Source organism: Pristiophorus japonicus, chromosome 26 (assembly GCF_044704955.1).
Source record: "Pristiophorus japonicus isolate sPriJap1 chromosome 26, sPriJap1.hap1, whole genome shotgun sequence".
Classification (NCBI taxonomy): domain Eukaryota; kingdom Metazoa; phylum Chordata; class Chondrichthyes; family Pristiophoridae; genus Pristiophorus; species Pristiophorus japonicus.
In genome coordinates, this window is record NC_092002.1 from 8,319,917 (window position 1) to 8,335,998 (window position 16,082).

The 16,082-nt window shown below is 48.5% G+C and overlaps 1 protein-coding gene across 4 annotated transcripts in view; it reads right to left on the minus strand.

The window, feature by feature from the left end:
• prkd2 (protein kinase D2) overlaps positions 1-16,082 on the minus strand; it is an 89,563-nt gene that overhangs the window by 16,545 nt on the left and 56,936 nt on the right. For all 4 annotated transcript variants that reach the window (XM_070867761.1, XM_070867759.1, XM_070867762.1 and 1 more), the window contains 8 exons: positions 15,138-15,345; positions 12,460-12,537; positions 9,707-9,848; positions 7,709-7,832; positions 5,667-5,744; positions 4,667-4,946; positions 1,878-1,930; positions 587-659 (listed from right to left, as the gene is read on the minus strand). In XM_070867761.1, the coding sequence (XP_070723862.1) occupies positions 587-659; positions 1,878-1,930; positions 4,667-4,946; positions 5,667-5,744; positions 7,709-7,832; positions 9,707-9,848; positions 12,460-12,537; positions 15,138-15,345 (1,036 nt within the window). The remainder of the gene's footprint in view (positions 1-586; positions 660-1,877; positions 1,931-4,666; positions 4,947-5,666; positions 5,745-7,708; positions 7,833-9,706; positions 9,849-12,459; positions 12,538-15,137; positions 15,346-16,082) is intronic.

Sequence of the window (16,082 nt, forward strand, 5' to 3'; positions counted from 1 at the left end):
GGTGTGGGGGCAACGCAGATTCACCCGAACGATACGGGGGCTAAAAGGGTTAAATTATGAGGACAGGGTGCACAGACTGGGCCTGTATTCCTGTGTGTATAGAAGGTTAAGGGGAGATGTGTTTAAGATGATTGAAGGATTCGATAGAGTAGATACAGAAAGAAACTATTGCCTCTGTTAGGGGGGCGGTGGGGGAGAAACAAGGGGGTATCTCCTTAAACTCAGAGCCAGGCCGTTGGGTGATGTCAGGAATCACTTCTTCACACAAAGGGAATCTGGAACTCTCTCCCCCAAAACAGCTGCTGATTTTGTGGGACAATTTTAAATTTCCCAACTGAAATCGATAGATTATTGTTGGGGAAGGGTATTAAGGGTTACGGAACCAAGGCGGGTAGATGGAATTAAGGTACAGATCAGCCGTGATCTAATTGAGTGGCTCGAGAGGCTGAATGGCCTCCTCCTGTTCCGATGTTCGAGAAGTATCCCAACCCGAGCGGATAGCAACGGACTCACTCTGGCCCTCCGTCTCAATCTAGGGTCGCCTGCTCCCAGACACAGACAGCTCTCAACTAAAAATCACACTCACCTCCATAAACGATGCCAAACTGTCCTGAGCCCAGCACCTCGTCTGCAAAGATCTGATAGACAGTAGCAATATCCTAGTGAGAGAGAAATAGAGTGAGAGGGGCCCCAGTCAGAATACGAATATCTCCCTAAGACAGAGGGACTGAGAGACAGCAGTCAGTGTACAGATATCTCCCGGAGGGAGAGGGACTGAGAGACAGCAGTCAGTGTAGAGATATCTCCCGGAGGGAGAGGGACTGAGAGACAGCAGACAGTGTACAGATATCTCCCTGAGGGAGAGGGACTGAGAGACCCCAGTCAGTGTATAGATATCTCCCTGAGGGAGAGGGACTGAGAGACCCCAGTCAGTGTGCAGATATCTCCCTGAGGGAGAGGGACTGAGAGACATCAGTCAGTATACAGATATCTCGCTGAGAGATTAGACTGAGAGACAGCAGTCAGTGTACAGATATCTCCCTGAGAGATTGGATTGAGACACACCAGTCAGTGTACATGAGGGAAAGAGAATTGAGAAAGATCCTACTGCACTGTCCCATCAAACACTCCCAGGGCAGGTACAGCACAAGGTTAGATACAGAGTAAAGCTCCCTCTACACTGTCCCATCAAACACTCCCAGGGCAGGTACAGCATGGGGTTAGATACAGAGTAAAGCTCCCTCTACACTGTCTCATCAAACACTCCCAGGGCAGGTACAGCATGGGGTTAGATACAGAGTAAAGCTCCCTCTACACTGTCCCATCAAATACTCCCAGAGCAGGTACAGCATGGGGTTAGATACAGAGTAAAGCTCCCTCTGCACTGTCCCATCAAACACTCCCAGGGCAGGTACAGCACGGGTTAGATACAGAGTAAAGCTCCCTTTACACTGTCCCATCAAACACTCCCAGGGCAGGTACAGCACCGGGTTAGATACAGAGTAAAGCTCCCTCTGCACTGTCCCATCAAACACTCCCAGGGCAGGTACAGCACGGGGTTAGATACAGAGTAAAGCTCCCTCTACACTGTCCCATCAAACACTCCCAGGGCAGGTACAGCACGAGTTAGATACAGAGTAAAGCTCCCTCTACACTGTCCCATCAAACACTCCCAGGGCAGGTACAGCACCGGGTTAGATACAGAGTAAAGCTCCCTCTACACTGTCCCATTATCGCATGTGAAACCAAACCCAAGAACAACGCCCTCTACTGGACGAGCAAGGCATGGCCCTCTCTCGGGCTCTCTCTGGGAGATTGAATTGATTGTCATGTTGTGAACAGGTCTGACTGCCCGTTGGAGCCCCCCCAACACTCACCACGTTCTCCTGGATTTGACTGTTGGCCACGGAGAAGTTAACGGATGCTTGTCCTGCAAAAAGGAAGAAAAGGAAAATCAGACACAGACACAGCAAGTGGGGCCCCGCTGGGTAAAGGCACTGCCCGTCGTGGTCCCTGGCACAGTTAGATTCCAGACCTGCTTCCCGGGTTTGTGCCCATTTAGCCACTTACAACCTGCGGGGGGCCGCAGTTGGTCTCAGTGCCTCGAGGCTGGACGAACGGGATTCCAAGCTCCTGGTTACTAACTGGCAGTGGTGGAAAGAATGTGATGCCCTCCAAAGTCAAATAGCCCATCAGACCCTCACTATCCATCCATGAAGAATGGCCACTTGGCTCAGCTACTGGAAGGGGGGCCGGGCGTCACTGTGACTACCGCAGCATGGGTAATAGGGGCCCGGGGGTATTGGGAAGCAGAACTCCGTGGATCCTGGGCACCAGCAGCCAACTGCACAGGGTTAAAATCGGGGTCCCGTTAGACAGATTGGATAGGCTGGGTTTGTTTTCCTTGGAACAGAGGAGGCTGAGGGGAGACCTCATTGAGGTGCATAAAATTATGAGGGACTTAGATATAGTGGATAGAAAGGGCCTCTTTCCCTTAGCAGAGGGGGTCAACAACCAGGGGGCATAACTGAGGTTAGGATGACTGGTCTGTAATGACTCAGTCTATCCCTTTCTCCCTTCTTAAACAAAGGTACCACATTAGCAGTCCTCCAGTCCTCTGGCACCACACCTGAAGCCAGAGAGGATTGGAAAAAACTGGTCAAAGCCTCTGCTACTTCCCCTTATGCTTCGCTTAACAGCCTGGGATACATTTCATCCGGGCCTGGGTACTTATCCTCTTTCAAAGCTGCTAAACCCCTGAATACCTCCTCTTTCTATGTTTATTTCATCTAATATTTCACACTCCTCCTCGATAGCAGTGTCTGCATCGCCCCTCTCTTTTGTGAAAACAGATGCAAAGTATTCATTAAGAACCATACCCACATCTTCCACCTCCACACACAGATTACCCTCATGGTCTCGAATAGGCCCTACCCTTTCTCTAGTTATCCTCTTGCTCTTAATATATTTATAAAACATCTTTGGGTTTGCCTTAATTTTACTTGTCAAGAATATTTCATGTTCGCTCTTTGATTTCCTAATATCCCTTTTAATTTCACCAATGGACTTTCTATATTTCCCGAGAGGTTCTGCCGTATTTACCCCTCGGTATCTGTCATAAGCGTTCCTTTTTTTCTTTATCCTATTCTGTATGGCCCTAGACATCCAGGGGGCTCTAGATTTGTTAGTCCCACCCTTTTTCTTTAAGGGCACATATTTGGCCTGAACCCTAAGGATCTCCTCCTTGAATGCCACCCACTGCTCTGACACTGACTTACCTTCAAGTAGCTGTTTCAGTCCACTATGGCCAAATCACCTCTCAGCTTAGCAAAGTTGGCTTTTCCCCAATTTAGAACTTTTATTCCTGGTCTATCCTTGTCCTTTTCCATAACTATCTTAAATCTTATTGAAACATACAAGAATGTGAGGGGGCTAGACAGGGTAGAGGCAGAGAGGATGTTTCCCCTCATGGGGTAATCTAGAACTTGGGGGCATCATTTCATAATAAGGGGTCGCATTTAAAACGGAAATGAGGAGGAATTTAACCTTTGGCCATTTGGCCCCTCGAGCCTGCTCCGCCATTCAATAAGATCATGGCTGATCTGATCTTGGCCTCAGCTCCACTTCCCTGCCCGCTCCCCATAACCCTGGACTCCCCTATCATTCAAAAATCTGTCTATCTCCACCTTAAATATATTCAATGACCCAGCCTCCACAGCTCTCTGAGGCAGAGAATTCCACAGATTCATCACCCTGAAAAGAAATCCCTCCTCATCTCCATCTTAAATGGGCGACCCCTTATTCTGAAACTATGCCCCCTAGTTCGAGATTCCCCCGTGAGGGGAAACATCCTCTCTGCATCGACCCTGCCCAGCCCCCTCAGAAACTCATAGGATTCAATAAGATCTCCTCTCATTCTTCTAAACTGCAATGAGTACAGGCCCAAACTGCTCAACCTATCTTTATAAGACAACCCCTTCATCTCAGGAATCAAACGAGTTAACCTTCTCTGAACTGCCTCCAATGCAAGTATATCCCTCCTTAAATACGGAGACCAGAACTGTACGCAGTACTCCAGGTGTGGCCTCACCAATAACCTGTACAGTTGTAGCAGGATTTCCGTACTTTTATACTCCATGCCCCTTGCAATAAAGGCCAACATTCCACTTGCCTTCCCGAATACTTGTTGTACCTGCATACTCACTTTTTGTGTTTCATGCTCAAGGACCCCCTGGTTCCTCTGTATAGCAGCACTTTGTAATCACTCTTTATTTAAATAATAATTTGCTTTTTTATTTTTCCTGCCAAAGTTGATAACCTCACACTGTCCCACATTATATTCTATCTGCCAAATGTTTGCCCACTCACTTAGCCTGTCTATATCCCTTTGCAGATTTTTTGTGTCCTCCTCACAATTTGCTTTCCCACCCATCTTTGTATCATCAGCAAACTTGGCTACTTTACACTCAGTTCCTTCATCCAAGTCATTAATATAGATAGTAAATAGTCGAGGCCCCAGCACTGATCCCTGCGGCCCCCCACTAGTTACAGTTTGCTAACTGGAAAATGATCAGTTTATCCCGACTCTCTGGGGGCGAGACAGCGTCTTCAGCAGCGGACGGGAGGGGAACTCAGAGAAAGGGTTGACCAGATGAATGGCACTTACGTCGCGGCGTCTGTCCCTGGGCGTTGACCGTGTCCTGGAAGATGACGGGTTTCAGGGCCTGTCGGATGGCGCTCTCCCACGCCTTGGCCTCCTCGGTCCCCGCAACGACACTCGGCCCGCTGCAGTTGGGCGCCGCCCGTGGGATGGCAGACGGACTCTCGCCGACAAAGTACACCACACTGCCAGTTCGGATCTCGAAGCAGTGCGGGATCCCGCCCTGGGGAACAGACACAAAGTTCTGGGCGGGGTCCACGCCCAGGACCTGGGAGAGCGGGATTTCCTGAGCAGAAACAGGAAAGAGGGGGGGGGAAATCATTAGAGGTTTAGAAGTGGGATCATTCACCCCTCCCATCAATGTCTGGTTCAGGCACAGGTTAGGTTTCGATACACTGCACTGTCCCATCAAACACTCCCAGGGCAGGTACAGGGGGTTAGATACAGAGTAAAGCTCCCTCTACACTGTCCCATCAAACACTCCCAGGGCAGGTACAGCACGGGTTAGATACAGAGTAAAGCTCCCTTTACACTGTCCCATCAAACACTCCCAGGGCAGGTATATCATGGGTTAGATACAGAGTAAAGCTCCCTTTACACTGTCCCATCAAACACTCCCAGGGCAGGTACAGCACGGGTTAGATACAGAGTAAAGCTCCCTCTACACTGTCCCATCAAACACTCCCAGGGCAGGTACAGCACGGGGTTAGATACAGAGTAAAGCTCCCTCTACACTGTCCCATCACACATTCCCGGGGCAGGTACAGCACGGGTTAGATACAGAGTAAAGCTCCCTCTACACTGTCCCATCAAACACTCCCAGGGCAGGTACAGCATGGGGTTAGATACAGAGTAAAGCTCCCTGTAACGGGAGGTGCATAGCGGGGAATTTCGCCCCCAGTGTGTCACAAGGACCAGCCCCCTGCCTGAAGGCTTGAAACAGACCGAGCGACCCCCCCCCCCACTCGCCCCGCTCCACACCTTGCAAGAGGAGAGTCGACTTTACCTTGTAATACTTGTTTCCTGTGTCATTGTGAAAGAGAGTGATGCACTTGCAGTCCAGCCTCCAATAGTGCCTCTTCCTCTGAAAGGAGAAGGACAGAAGATGACTACTTGCCAATGAGCTCAGCCACTCGCACACGAGCAACAAGGAACCAAACAGGAGATTCTTCACATTCACATACGTGCAATTCATCCAGGGAGGGATGGCTCCACTGGGGATTCTATCCAATGGGAGGAAATCAGAATGGGTAGATCTAATGGAATTGCATCCCAATAGGAATGAACGAGCAGGGGTGGATCCATTGTAATTCTATCCAATGGGAAAGGAGGTGGTGGTGTGGAGGCAATGAAATTCTATCCAATGGGAGAGGTTAAGAAAAGGTGGATCTACTGGAATTGCACTGAATGGGAATGAATGAGAAGGGGTTGGAGCCATTGGAATTCTATCCAATGGGAGAGGTTAAGAAGAGATGGATCTAAATGGGAATGAATGAGAAGGGGTTGGATCCATTGGAATTCTATCCAATGGGAGTAAATGGGAAGGGGTGAATTCATTGGACTCTATCCAATTAGAATCAATGAGAAAGGTTGCGTCCATTAGAATTCTATCCAACGGGAGTGAACGGGGAGGAATGGATCCATTGGGATTTTTTATCTTATTTATTCATTTACGGGATGTGGGCGTCGCTGGCAAGGCCGGCATTTATTGCCCATCCCTAATTGCCCCTTGAGAAGGTGGTGGTGAGCCGCCTTCTTGAACCGCTGCAGTCCGTGTGGTGAAGGTGTTCCCACAGCGCTGACTTTATCGTAGCGTCTCGCTGGGCTATTTCAGAGGGGCAGATAAGAGGCAACTACATTGCTGTGGGTGTGGAATCACATATTGGCCAGGCCAGAAGGACATGAGTGAATCAGTTGGATTTTTCCAACAAACCGGTAGTTTCATGGTCACCGTTAATGATACTAGCTTTTTTATTAAAATTCCAGTTTTATTTAATTAACTGAATTTATTTTCCCCCGGCTGGCATGGTGGGATTTGAACTCACGTCTCTGGACTATTCATCCAGGCCTCTGGATTACTAGTCCAGTAACATAACCACAATGCTGCCGTAACCCCCTATCCAAATGGAAGGGATGGATCCATTGTAACTGCATCCTATGGGACTGAATGGGAGGGATGGGTCCATTAGACGAACAGTCGAGCCAGCGGAATGGAATACTGCCATCTAGTGGAACCCCATTGCTTATAAAGATGCTCGTGCTCATGATTCGATGCGTGTCCCTGTCGTGCTCCACAAAACAGGACCAAAACCAAAATCTGAAGCAGATGTCAACGGCAGGTAGGGGAGCGAAAGCCTGAATACCTCGCTTTCGACGCAGTCCGAGATGACACACGATGAGTTAAAAGTTTAAGCAGCTTTTCTCATGAGCAGGGATTTAAAAAGTTAAGTTTAGATCAAAGCAGAGGATGCCTCCACAGGAAAGGAGATGCTAACAAGGTGAGAGAGTTTATTCAGCCATATTCAAATGCATCAATTTGGTCACAGTAATAAAATTCAGGGCAAGAGCTGATTGTGGCAATAAACCAATTTCAGGAGGTTGAGTGGCTGGTTAGTTTACATTGTCAGTCTGTCAGTATTTGGACGGACTTTTGCTGTACCATGATTTATTGATAATATGTATGGAATATAGAGTTCAAAAACCTGCTTTTGTACAAGAGATGTGAGCGAACATTGTTTTAGCAGAGACACTGGAAAACAGAGCTTGTGTGTCTCAGGAGCTGGGAGCACGCACGGGTTTTGGGAAGTGTATGTCTCAGTAACTTTCACACTGGTTTTTGTGTCGTATGAACTTTCAATAAAGGTCTGATCCTGCCACTACTACAACATGGTGTGTGTGTGATCTGACATTTAAAGCAACAAAACGAAAAAGAGCAAGAAAGCGGTCCAACAAAGGACTGGAAGGTACTTCTTAAAGTCGAGGGTCATTGAGGGAGCGAGAGAACATCCCTGTACTGAAGGAGGGAAGAGTTGGACTTGGTCTGTTTACCAGAGCATCCCTATTACTGTAGTGGACCATCCAGCCCTCCTTCAGAGTCGTGCTCGACTTCCGCTTGGTCTGCTTCACAGATTGCACCACGCGCATCAGAGGGATGTTGCTGGCCATGGGGTCGCTGAAAGGGAAAACAGAAATGCAGGTAAGAGATTGCACAGATATCCTTCCGCCTCCCACCCCGTACACAGCTCACAAAACAGTGGTGGCACTTAACAAATGGGCATCGCTGGCAAGACCACAAGTGTTGCCCATCCCGAGAAAGTCAGGTTCTTTTTTTAAACTATTCGTTCATGGGATGTGGGCATCGCTGGCATTTATTGGCCATCCCTAATTGCCCTTGAACAACTGAGTGTCTCGCTGGGCCATTTCAGAGGGGCAGTTAAGAGTCAACCACATTGCTGTGGGTCTGGAGTCACATATCGGCCAGACCGGGTAAGGGCGGCAGATTTCCTTCCCTGAAGGGCATCAGTGAACCAGATGGGTTTTTATGACAAGCCAAAGAATCGAGAGCAGGGGAGTTATCATGAGGTCCCTGGACAGAGCAGATAGAGAGAAACTGTTCCCATTGGCGAAAGGGTCACAGACACAGATTTAAGGCAATTGGCAGAAGAACCAAAGGCAACATGAGGAAAAACTTTTTTTTTAACGCAGCGAGAGGTTAGGATCTGGAATGCGCTGCCTGAGAGGGTGGTGGAGGCAGACTCAATCGTGGCTTTCAAAAGGGAATTGGGATAAGTACCTAAAGGACAACAATTAGCAGGGCTATGGGGAAAGGGTGGGGGAGTGGGACTGGCTGAAGGGCTCTTGCAGAGAGCCAGCACGGGCTCGACGGGCCGAATGGCCGCCTTCCGTGCTGTGACCGTTCAATGATTTTATGAATTCAAAATGACTTCTTTGGCTGCAAAGCGCTTTAGGACGTTATTTGGGCTGCAGGGCCAATTAACAAGTGTTGGTGAGCTGTTGCGGACCGCCCACCAATCGCGCGGCCCTGTGCAGGCCGCTCCCCAGCTCCTGCCGCAGGAAGTGATACCGCGCATGCACAGCTGCATAGTAGCCGACTGCGCGGCAAATTTAAAGGGACCACGCGCGAAAAAAATTAGAGGGTACATTGCACAAACACAAATTCAGTTAGCAGTCAGATGCTATCTTACATACACAACTTGTATTCGATACTGCTTAGAAATGAAGCAAAGCTAAAAGTTGAAAATATTGCGGTAGCTTCTGGTCTCTGTAAATCAGTGCTGTGAAATAGAACTGCACCCTCTTTAGAGCCTGTGTCAGCATCAATTCTCCACCTCAGTCGTCCTTCTGTCCCGCTGCAAAGATTACGAATGCCGGCCCAATTTGTGCCAGATGAGAACGCCCCCTGCCGTCATACTCTGGGTACCGGGAGAGGAAAGATGCAGCACTTTCTTTGGTAAAAGATTGGGGGAGGTGAGCAGCCATGACTCCACTCTAAAATGGATAGGGCATATTCAAGTACGCAGTGCATTCTGGGTACAGCATCCGCCATTGTGCCCCATATCACAGAACGGATCCGTTTAAGATCTGGCCAGGGGGAATCATTTTTGCAAATTATTAATTCGAATGACGCATTACCATGTTTTTTGCCTTGGCTGCAGTTCGGGTCGGTTTCTGCCCAGTGACAAGTGAAAGTGGATAGACTAATGTGCAGCTCGAGCTCCGGCTCGCGTTCTATTTCTCTCGCATCCAGCGGGCCGGAGAGAATGACTTGATGGGCCGGATATGGCCCGCGAGCTGTAGTTTTCATACCAGTGTACTGTAGAAATGCAATCCTCCCCCTCCGCTCTCCCCTCCCCCCCCCTCTTTCCCTTCTCCCCCCTCTCTCTTTCCTTTCTCCGCCCCCCCCCCCACCCTCGCTTTCCCTTCTCGGCACCCCCCTCTCTCTTTCCCTTCTCCCCCCTCTCTCTTTCCCTTCTCCCCCACCACCCCCTCTCTCTCTTTCCCTTCTTCCCCCCTCGGCCAGATCACCTCATCATTCTGCTGGCGTCGTCGTCTCCGGGAATCGTCGGTGAATCGTCAAAATCATCCATCGTCAGGGTCTTGTCTCCGTCCCCGTACTCACTCACGTCCTCCATGTTCACGTCCACATCGATACCCGGGCTCAGCAAATCTGGAAGGGAAGGAGATTCAAACCTCACGCTTCTCCAAATTAGGGCAAAGAAAAAAAAAATACCCAAAAGAAAAAGGAACAACTTTTAGCGTAAAAATCTGGGGGGAAAATGGTCCCATTGGAAACCATGATCATCTCGGTTTGAACAGGCTAGGGCCTTTCTCTAGAAAAAAAGAAGGCTGAGGGGCGACCTGACAGGATAGACAGAGAAACTATTTCTACTTGTGGGGCAGTCCAAACTAGGGGCCATCAATAGAAGACAGTCACTAATAAATCCAATAAGGAATTCAGGAGAAACTTCTTTACCCAGAGAGTGGTGAGAATGTGGAACTCGCTGCCACAGGGAGTGGTTGAGGCGAATTGTATCGATGCATTTAAGGGGAAGCTGGATAAACATATGGGGAGAAGGGAATAGAGGGTTATGTGGATTGTGTAGATTGGGCCTATGCCCTCTGGTGTTTAGAAGAATGAGAGGTGATCTCAATGAAAGATTCTAAGGGGGATTGACAGGGTAGATGCTGAGAGGGTTGTTTCCCCTGGCTGGAGAGTCTAGAACCAGGGATCACAGTCTATACAATTCTCTACCCCAGAGGGCTGTGGAGGCTGAGTCAGAGTATATTCAAAGCTGAGCGATAGATAGATTTTTGGACTCGAGGTGAATCAAGGGATAAGGAGAGCAGGCGGGAAAGTGGAGTTGAGGCCGATGATCAGTCGTGATCTTATTGAATGGCGGAGCAGGCTCGAGGGGCCCATTGGCCTACTCCTGCTCCTAATTCTTATGTTACGTCGATGAAATGAGATGAAGGAGGGTGGGAGGACGCTCATGTGGAGCACAAAAACCGGCAGGATCTAGTTGGGCCAAATGGCCTGTTTCTGTGTTGTACATTCTATGTAATCTCCTGATTTCAGTCGCAACACAATGAGCTTTAAGAATCCACCATATGATTTGGTTTATTTATCCGTAAGAGTGAAGAGCCATCAGCCCCAGCAAGCCCATCTCCCTTCAGTAAATTTAGTCCATTAGATTGGGAAAAATAAATCAAGGAATGGTTGGGATAGTTTCCGAGGTGATATCATGGAGGGAAAAATACTGAGATCATTCAAAATACAATTAGACGCCATGACGGGAGAATTAATGCAGGACAGGGCTGAGTGTCCATGAGTCGAATGACCTATACTCCTCATCTTCCCATTTATAGCATCAGCTTGACCAAGTTGAGCCAGAAGGTCGTGGGTTCAAGCCCCACTCCAGGGACTGGAGCACACAAATGTTGGCCCACACTCCCAGTGCAGTGCCGAGGGAGCGCTGCACTGTCGGAGGTGACAGCTTTCGGACGAGACGTTAAACCGAGGCCCTGTCAAGCAAACGATCTGGTGGCACTTTTTCCAAGGAAGAGCAGCAAGTTCCCTCGGACAGCAGCTGTCCCTCAACCAAAGTCACCAAGGAGGAAATGAATGGGTCATTTATCTCATTGCAGTTTGTGGGAGCTTGCTGTGCACAAATTGGCCGCTGCAGTCCGTGTGGTGAAGGTGCTCCCACAGTGCTGTTAGGGAGGGAGTTCCAGGATTTTGACCCAGCGACGATCAAGGAACGACTGATATATTTCCAAGTGAGGATAACAACAGTGGCTACACCCCAAAAGTACGTCATTGAACGTGAAGTGCGTTGGGACATCCTGAGGGTGTGAAAGACGCTATATAAATTCATTCTGTTTCTGACCCCCAGTCTTGTACACAATCCTTTCATTCCTCCTTTAAGGGAGAATGAAGGGGGGACTGTACTGGCAGAGGAGTCCCCTGCTGATGAGAGTGAACTGATGATAGAAGGACAAGGGCAACAGGGAGCACCATCACCTGCAAGTTCCCCTCCAACTCACACACACCATCCTCACTTGGAAATATATTGGTCGTTCCTTGATCGTCGCTGGGTCAAAATCCTGGAACTCCCTCCCTAACAGCACTGTGGGAGCACCTTCACCACACGGACTGCAGTGGTTCAAGAAGGCGCCTCACCACCACCTTCTCAAGGGGCAATTAGGGATGGGCAATAAATATTTAGCGAAGGTTCACTTGGTTGATTCCAAAGATGAGGGGGTTGACTTATGAAGATAGATTGAGTAGGTTGGGCCTCTACACATTGGAGTTCAAAGAATGAGAGGTGATCTTATTGAAACTTATAAGATAATGAGGGGGCTCGACAAGGTGGATGCAGAGAGGATGCTTTCACTGATATGGGACACTAAAACTAGGCGACATAGTCTTAGAATAAGGGGCTGGCCATTTAAAACTGAGATGAGGAGGAAGTTCTTCTCTGAGGGTTGTAAATCTGTGGAATTTACTGCCCCAGAGAGCTGTGGAGGCTGGGTCATTGAATATATTTAAGGTGGAGATAGACAGATTTTTGAGCGATGAGGGAGTAAAGGGTTATGGGGAGTGGGCAGGGAAGTGGAGCTGAGCCCAGGATCAGATCAGCCACGATCGTATTAAATGGCGGAGCAGGCTCGATGGGCTGAATGGCCGACTCCTGCTGCTATTTCTTATGTTTCTTATGCCGGCCTTGCCCACATCCCAGGAACTAATAAAAAAATATATGCAAATGGTCGCTCCTCACCTCCATTAATGAACGACTCTCCTAAGCAATCGTTGGGCACTTTCTCCACACATCGTCTGTGGCAGTTGAATTTGCAGTCTGGGAAAACAAAGTGGGAGGGAAAAAAAAAACACACACACACAACTTTATATCACAGCTCACTGAGGAAGAGGCAGATAAAGAAACAAAATATTTAAATTACAGAAACACCACCTCTTCATCAAAGCCCCACAACAGTTGAATGGTCTATGTATTAAACATGCAAGATCCTGAGGGGGATTGACAGGGGTAGATGTTGAGAGGCTGTTTCACCCGGGCTGGAGAGTCTAGAACCAGGGGTCACAGGCTCAGGATAAGGGATCGGCAATTTAAGACCGAGGGTTGTGAATCTTTGGAGGCTCAGTCGTTGAGAGTATTAAAGTCAGAGATCGGTAGATTTTTGGATATTAAGGGAATCAAGGCGGAGATCACTACCAAAGGGAGTGGTTGAAGCAAATAGTTTAGAGGAGGCTAGATAAGTATATGAGGGAGAAGGGAATACAGGGTTATGGTGACAGAGTTAGATGAGGAAAGACGGGAGGAGGCTCGAGTGGCGCATAAAAGCCAGTTGGGCCTGTTTCTGTGCCGTATATCCGACGTAATCCTAGGATAGATTATGTGGACTCCAGGGAAATCAAGGGATATCAAGATTGGGGAGTGTAATGTATTTGCTTCATGGGTTCTTTGCTTAAGAATTCCTAGCAACACATTGCTATTAAGAACTAGTTGATTTATTAGCAAAGGTTTAACAATCACACTACACATTACCGGTTCATCCACTAGGCTCACAACCACCTGCCCCATCGTGGGTCCCCCGAACCCAACTGGCCGGGGTTTTATTGCAACAGCTCTGCAACTATTTAAAAATAAACAGGTAAAGCTGCGTGCTCCCTTATTAAAGGGACACTAGAACCCACAAATTACCAAATAAAACTTTAAAGGACACTTTAACAGATCAAATAAAAATTTGGTTGTCGGGGGTGATGATGCACTCCAGTCCCTCCGGTGCCCACCTCTCGCGGAAGGCCGCGAGCGTACCGGTGGACACCGCGTGCTCCATCTCCAGGGACACCCTGGCGCGAAAGTAGCCGCGGAAGAGAGGCAGGCAGTCGGGCTGAATGACCCGCTCGAACGCCCGCTGCCTGGACTGCCCAGGAGCAGTCCTACGGGGGAGGCCCTCCGACCTGCCCGCTCCCCTCCGCACAGGGTGCCCAAAGATCAGGAGTGTGGGACTGAAGTGCAGCCAGAAATTGAGGACACGCCGCACAAAGATCCTGGATGATCTTCTACCTCAACTCCACTTTCTTGCATTGTCCCCATATCCCTTGATTCCCTTAATATTCGAAAATCTATCGATCTCAAACTATCGATCTGAAGACAAACGTAGGTCCCTTGCAGTCAGATTCAGGTGAATTTATAAATGGGAAACAAAGAACTGGCAGACCAGTTGAACAAATACTTTGCTTCTGTCTTCACGAAGGAAGACACAAATAACCTTCTAGAAGTACTAGGGGACCGAGGGTCTAATGAGAAGGAGGAACTGAAGGAAATCCTTATTAGGCAAGAAATTGTGTTAGGGAAATTGATGGGATTGAAGACCGATAAATCCCCGGGGCCTGATAGTCTGCATCCCAGAGTACTTAAGGAAGTGGCCCTAGAAATAGTGGGTGCATTGGTGATCATTTTCCAACAGTCTATCGACTCTGGATCAGTTCCTATGGACTGGAGGGTTGCTAATGTCACACCACTTTTTTTAAAAAGGGAGAGAGAAAACGGGTAATTATAGACCGGTTAGCCTGACATCAGTAATGGGGAAAATGTTGGAATCAATTATTAAAGATGAAATAGCAGTGCATTTGGAAAGCAGTGACCGGATCGGTCCAAGTCAGCATGGATTATGAAAGGGAAATCATACTTGACAGATCTTCTGGAATTTTTTGAGGATGTAACTAGTAGAGTGGACAAGGGAGAACCAGTGGATGCGGTGTATTTGGACTTTCAAAAGGGTTTTGACAAGGTCCCACACAAGAGATTGGTGTGCAAAATTAAAGCACATGGTATTGGGGGTAATGTACTGACGTGAATAGAGAACTAGTTGTCAGACAGGGAGCAGAGAGTCGGGATAAATGGGTCCTTTTCAGAATGGCAGGCAGTGACTAGTGGGGTGCCGCAGGGCTCAGTGCTGGGACCCCAGTTATTTACAATATACATTAATGATTTGGATGAAGGAATTGAGTGTAATATCTCTAAATTTTCAGATGACACTAAGCTGGGTGGCGGTGTGAGCGGTGAGGAGGACGCAAAGAGGCTGCAGGGTGACTTGGACTGGTTAGGTGAGTGGGCAAATGCATGGCAGATGTAGTATAATGTGGATAAATGTGAGGTTATCCAATTTGGGGGCAAAAACACAAAGGCAGAATATTATCTGAATGGCGGCAGGGTTCAGGGGATCAACGATGAGGTCTGCAGTTGTGAGCCTGGTGGGTGAACTGGTAATGTGTAGTGTGATTGTTAAACCTTTTGTCAATAAACCAACTAGTTCTTAATAGCAATGCGTTGCTATGAATTCTTAAGCAAAGAACCCATGAAGCAAATACATTGCACCACCTAGCTTTGTCGTTGAGATGAACAAGGCTCGCAGCAGCCAACCACATACTGACCTTTGCACTGAAGCCCTTGCCGGAAGAGCCCCTTCAGCAGCTTCTTGCAGTACTGACAGACGGTGGGCCGGGTGTACGAGTGGACAGCGAACGTGTGGGGTACCTTGACCTTCGACAGCAGCATCTTGTCCAGCTCAATTGGCCGCCCAATGTAGGTGCCCAGATTGAAACGCTTCTCCTTCAGCGACAGCGTTTCTGCCAAGTTCTTCTGCACTTCGAGACAACCAGAAGAGCGGAGAGAGAGAGAGAGAGAGAGAGAGAGAGAGAGAGAGAGAGCGAGAGGAAGGAGAGAAAGGTTGGGAAGAAGAAGAAGAAAAAAAAAAGGCCAAGGGTTTAATTTCCATCCAAGCGTCTAACCCAGTCAAAAGACATTAAAGATCCAATCGTGGTCTTCAAGCAGAAGTTCTCCTGGCCAACATTGCTCCCTCGACCAACGCCACCAAACTGGTCATTTGCCTCGTAGTTGTTTGTGGGATCTTGCTGTGCGCAAACTGTCTGCCACTTGCCCCCCTACGCGACACTCCAAATGAATTCATTCGCTGTGAGGCACTTTGGGATGCCCCGAGGATGGGAGAAGCCGCTAAATGAATGCCACAGTTGAATAGCTTGGCAACGCTCACCATCTCGGCTCACGTACGGACGAGGTAAAGTTTTGAGAGGGCAGCCGGGAAAGTGCAGCGTTATCAGGGGCCCGTGCTTTAAAAAAGGGGGAGGCTTCAGATTCACTGGGCACTCCTCTCGTGGGATCTTGCTGTGTGTAAAATGGCTACTGTGTTTGCTGACATAACATCAATGTATTTGGCTGTGGGTGATATTTCTATGAGGAGTGCTTAGCTGCGATGTAGTTTGCTAGCCCAGAGTACAGAAGTTCTTTGTCCGTGAGTAATTTTCACGTCGATCTCGTGAGCACTACATGTAATGGGCTGCCATGTGTTAATCAATAAA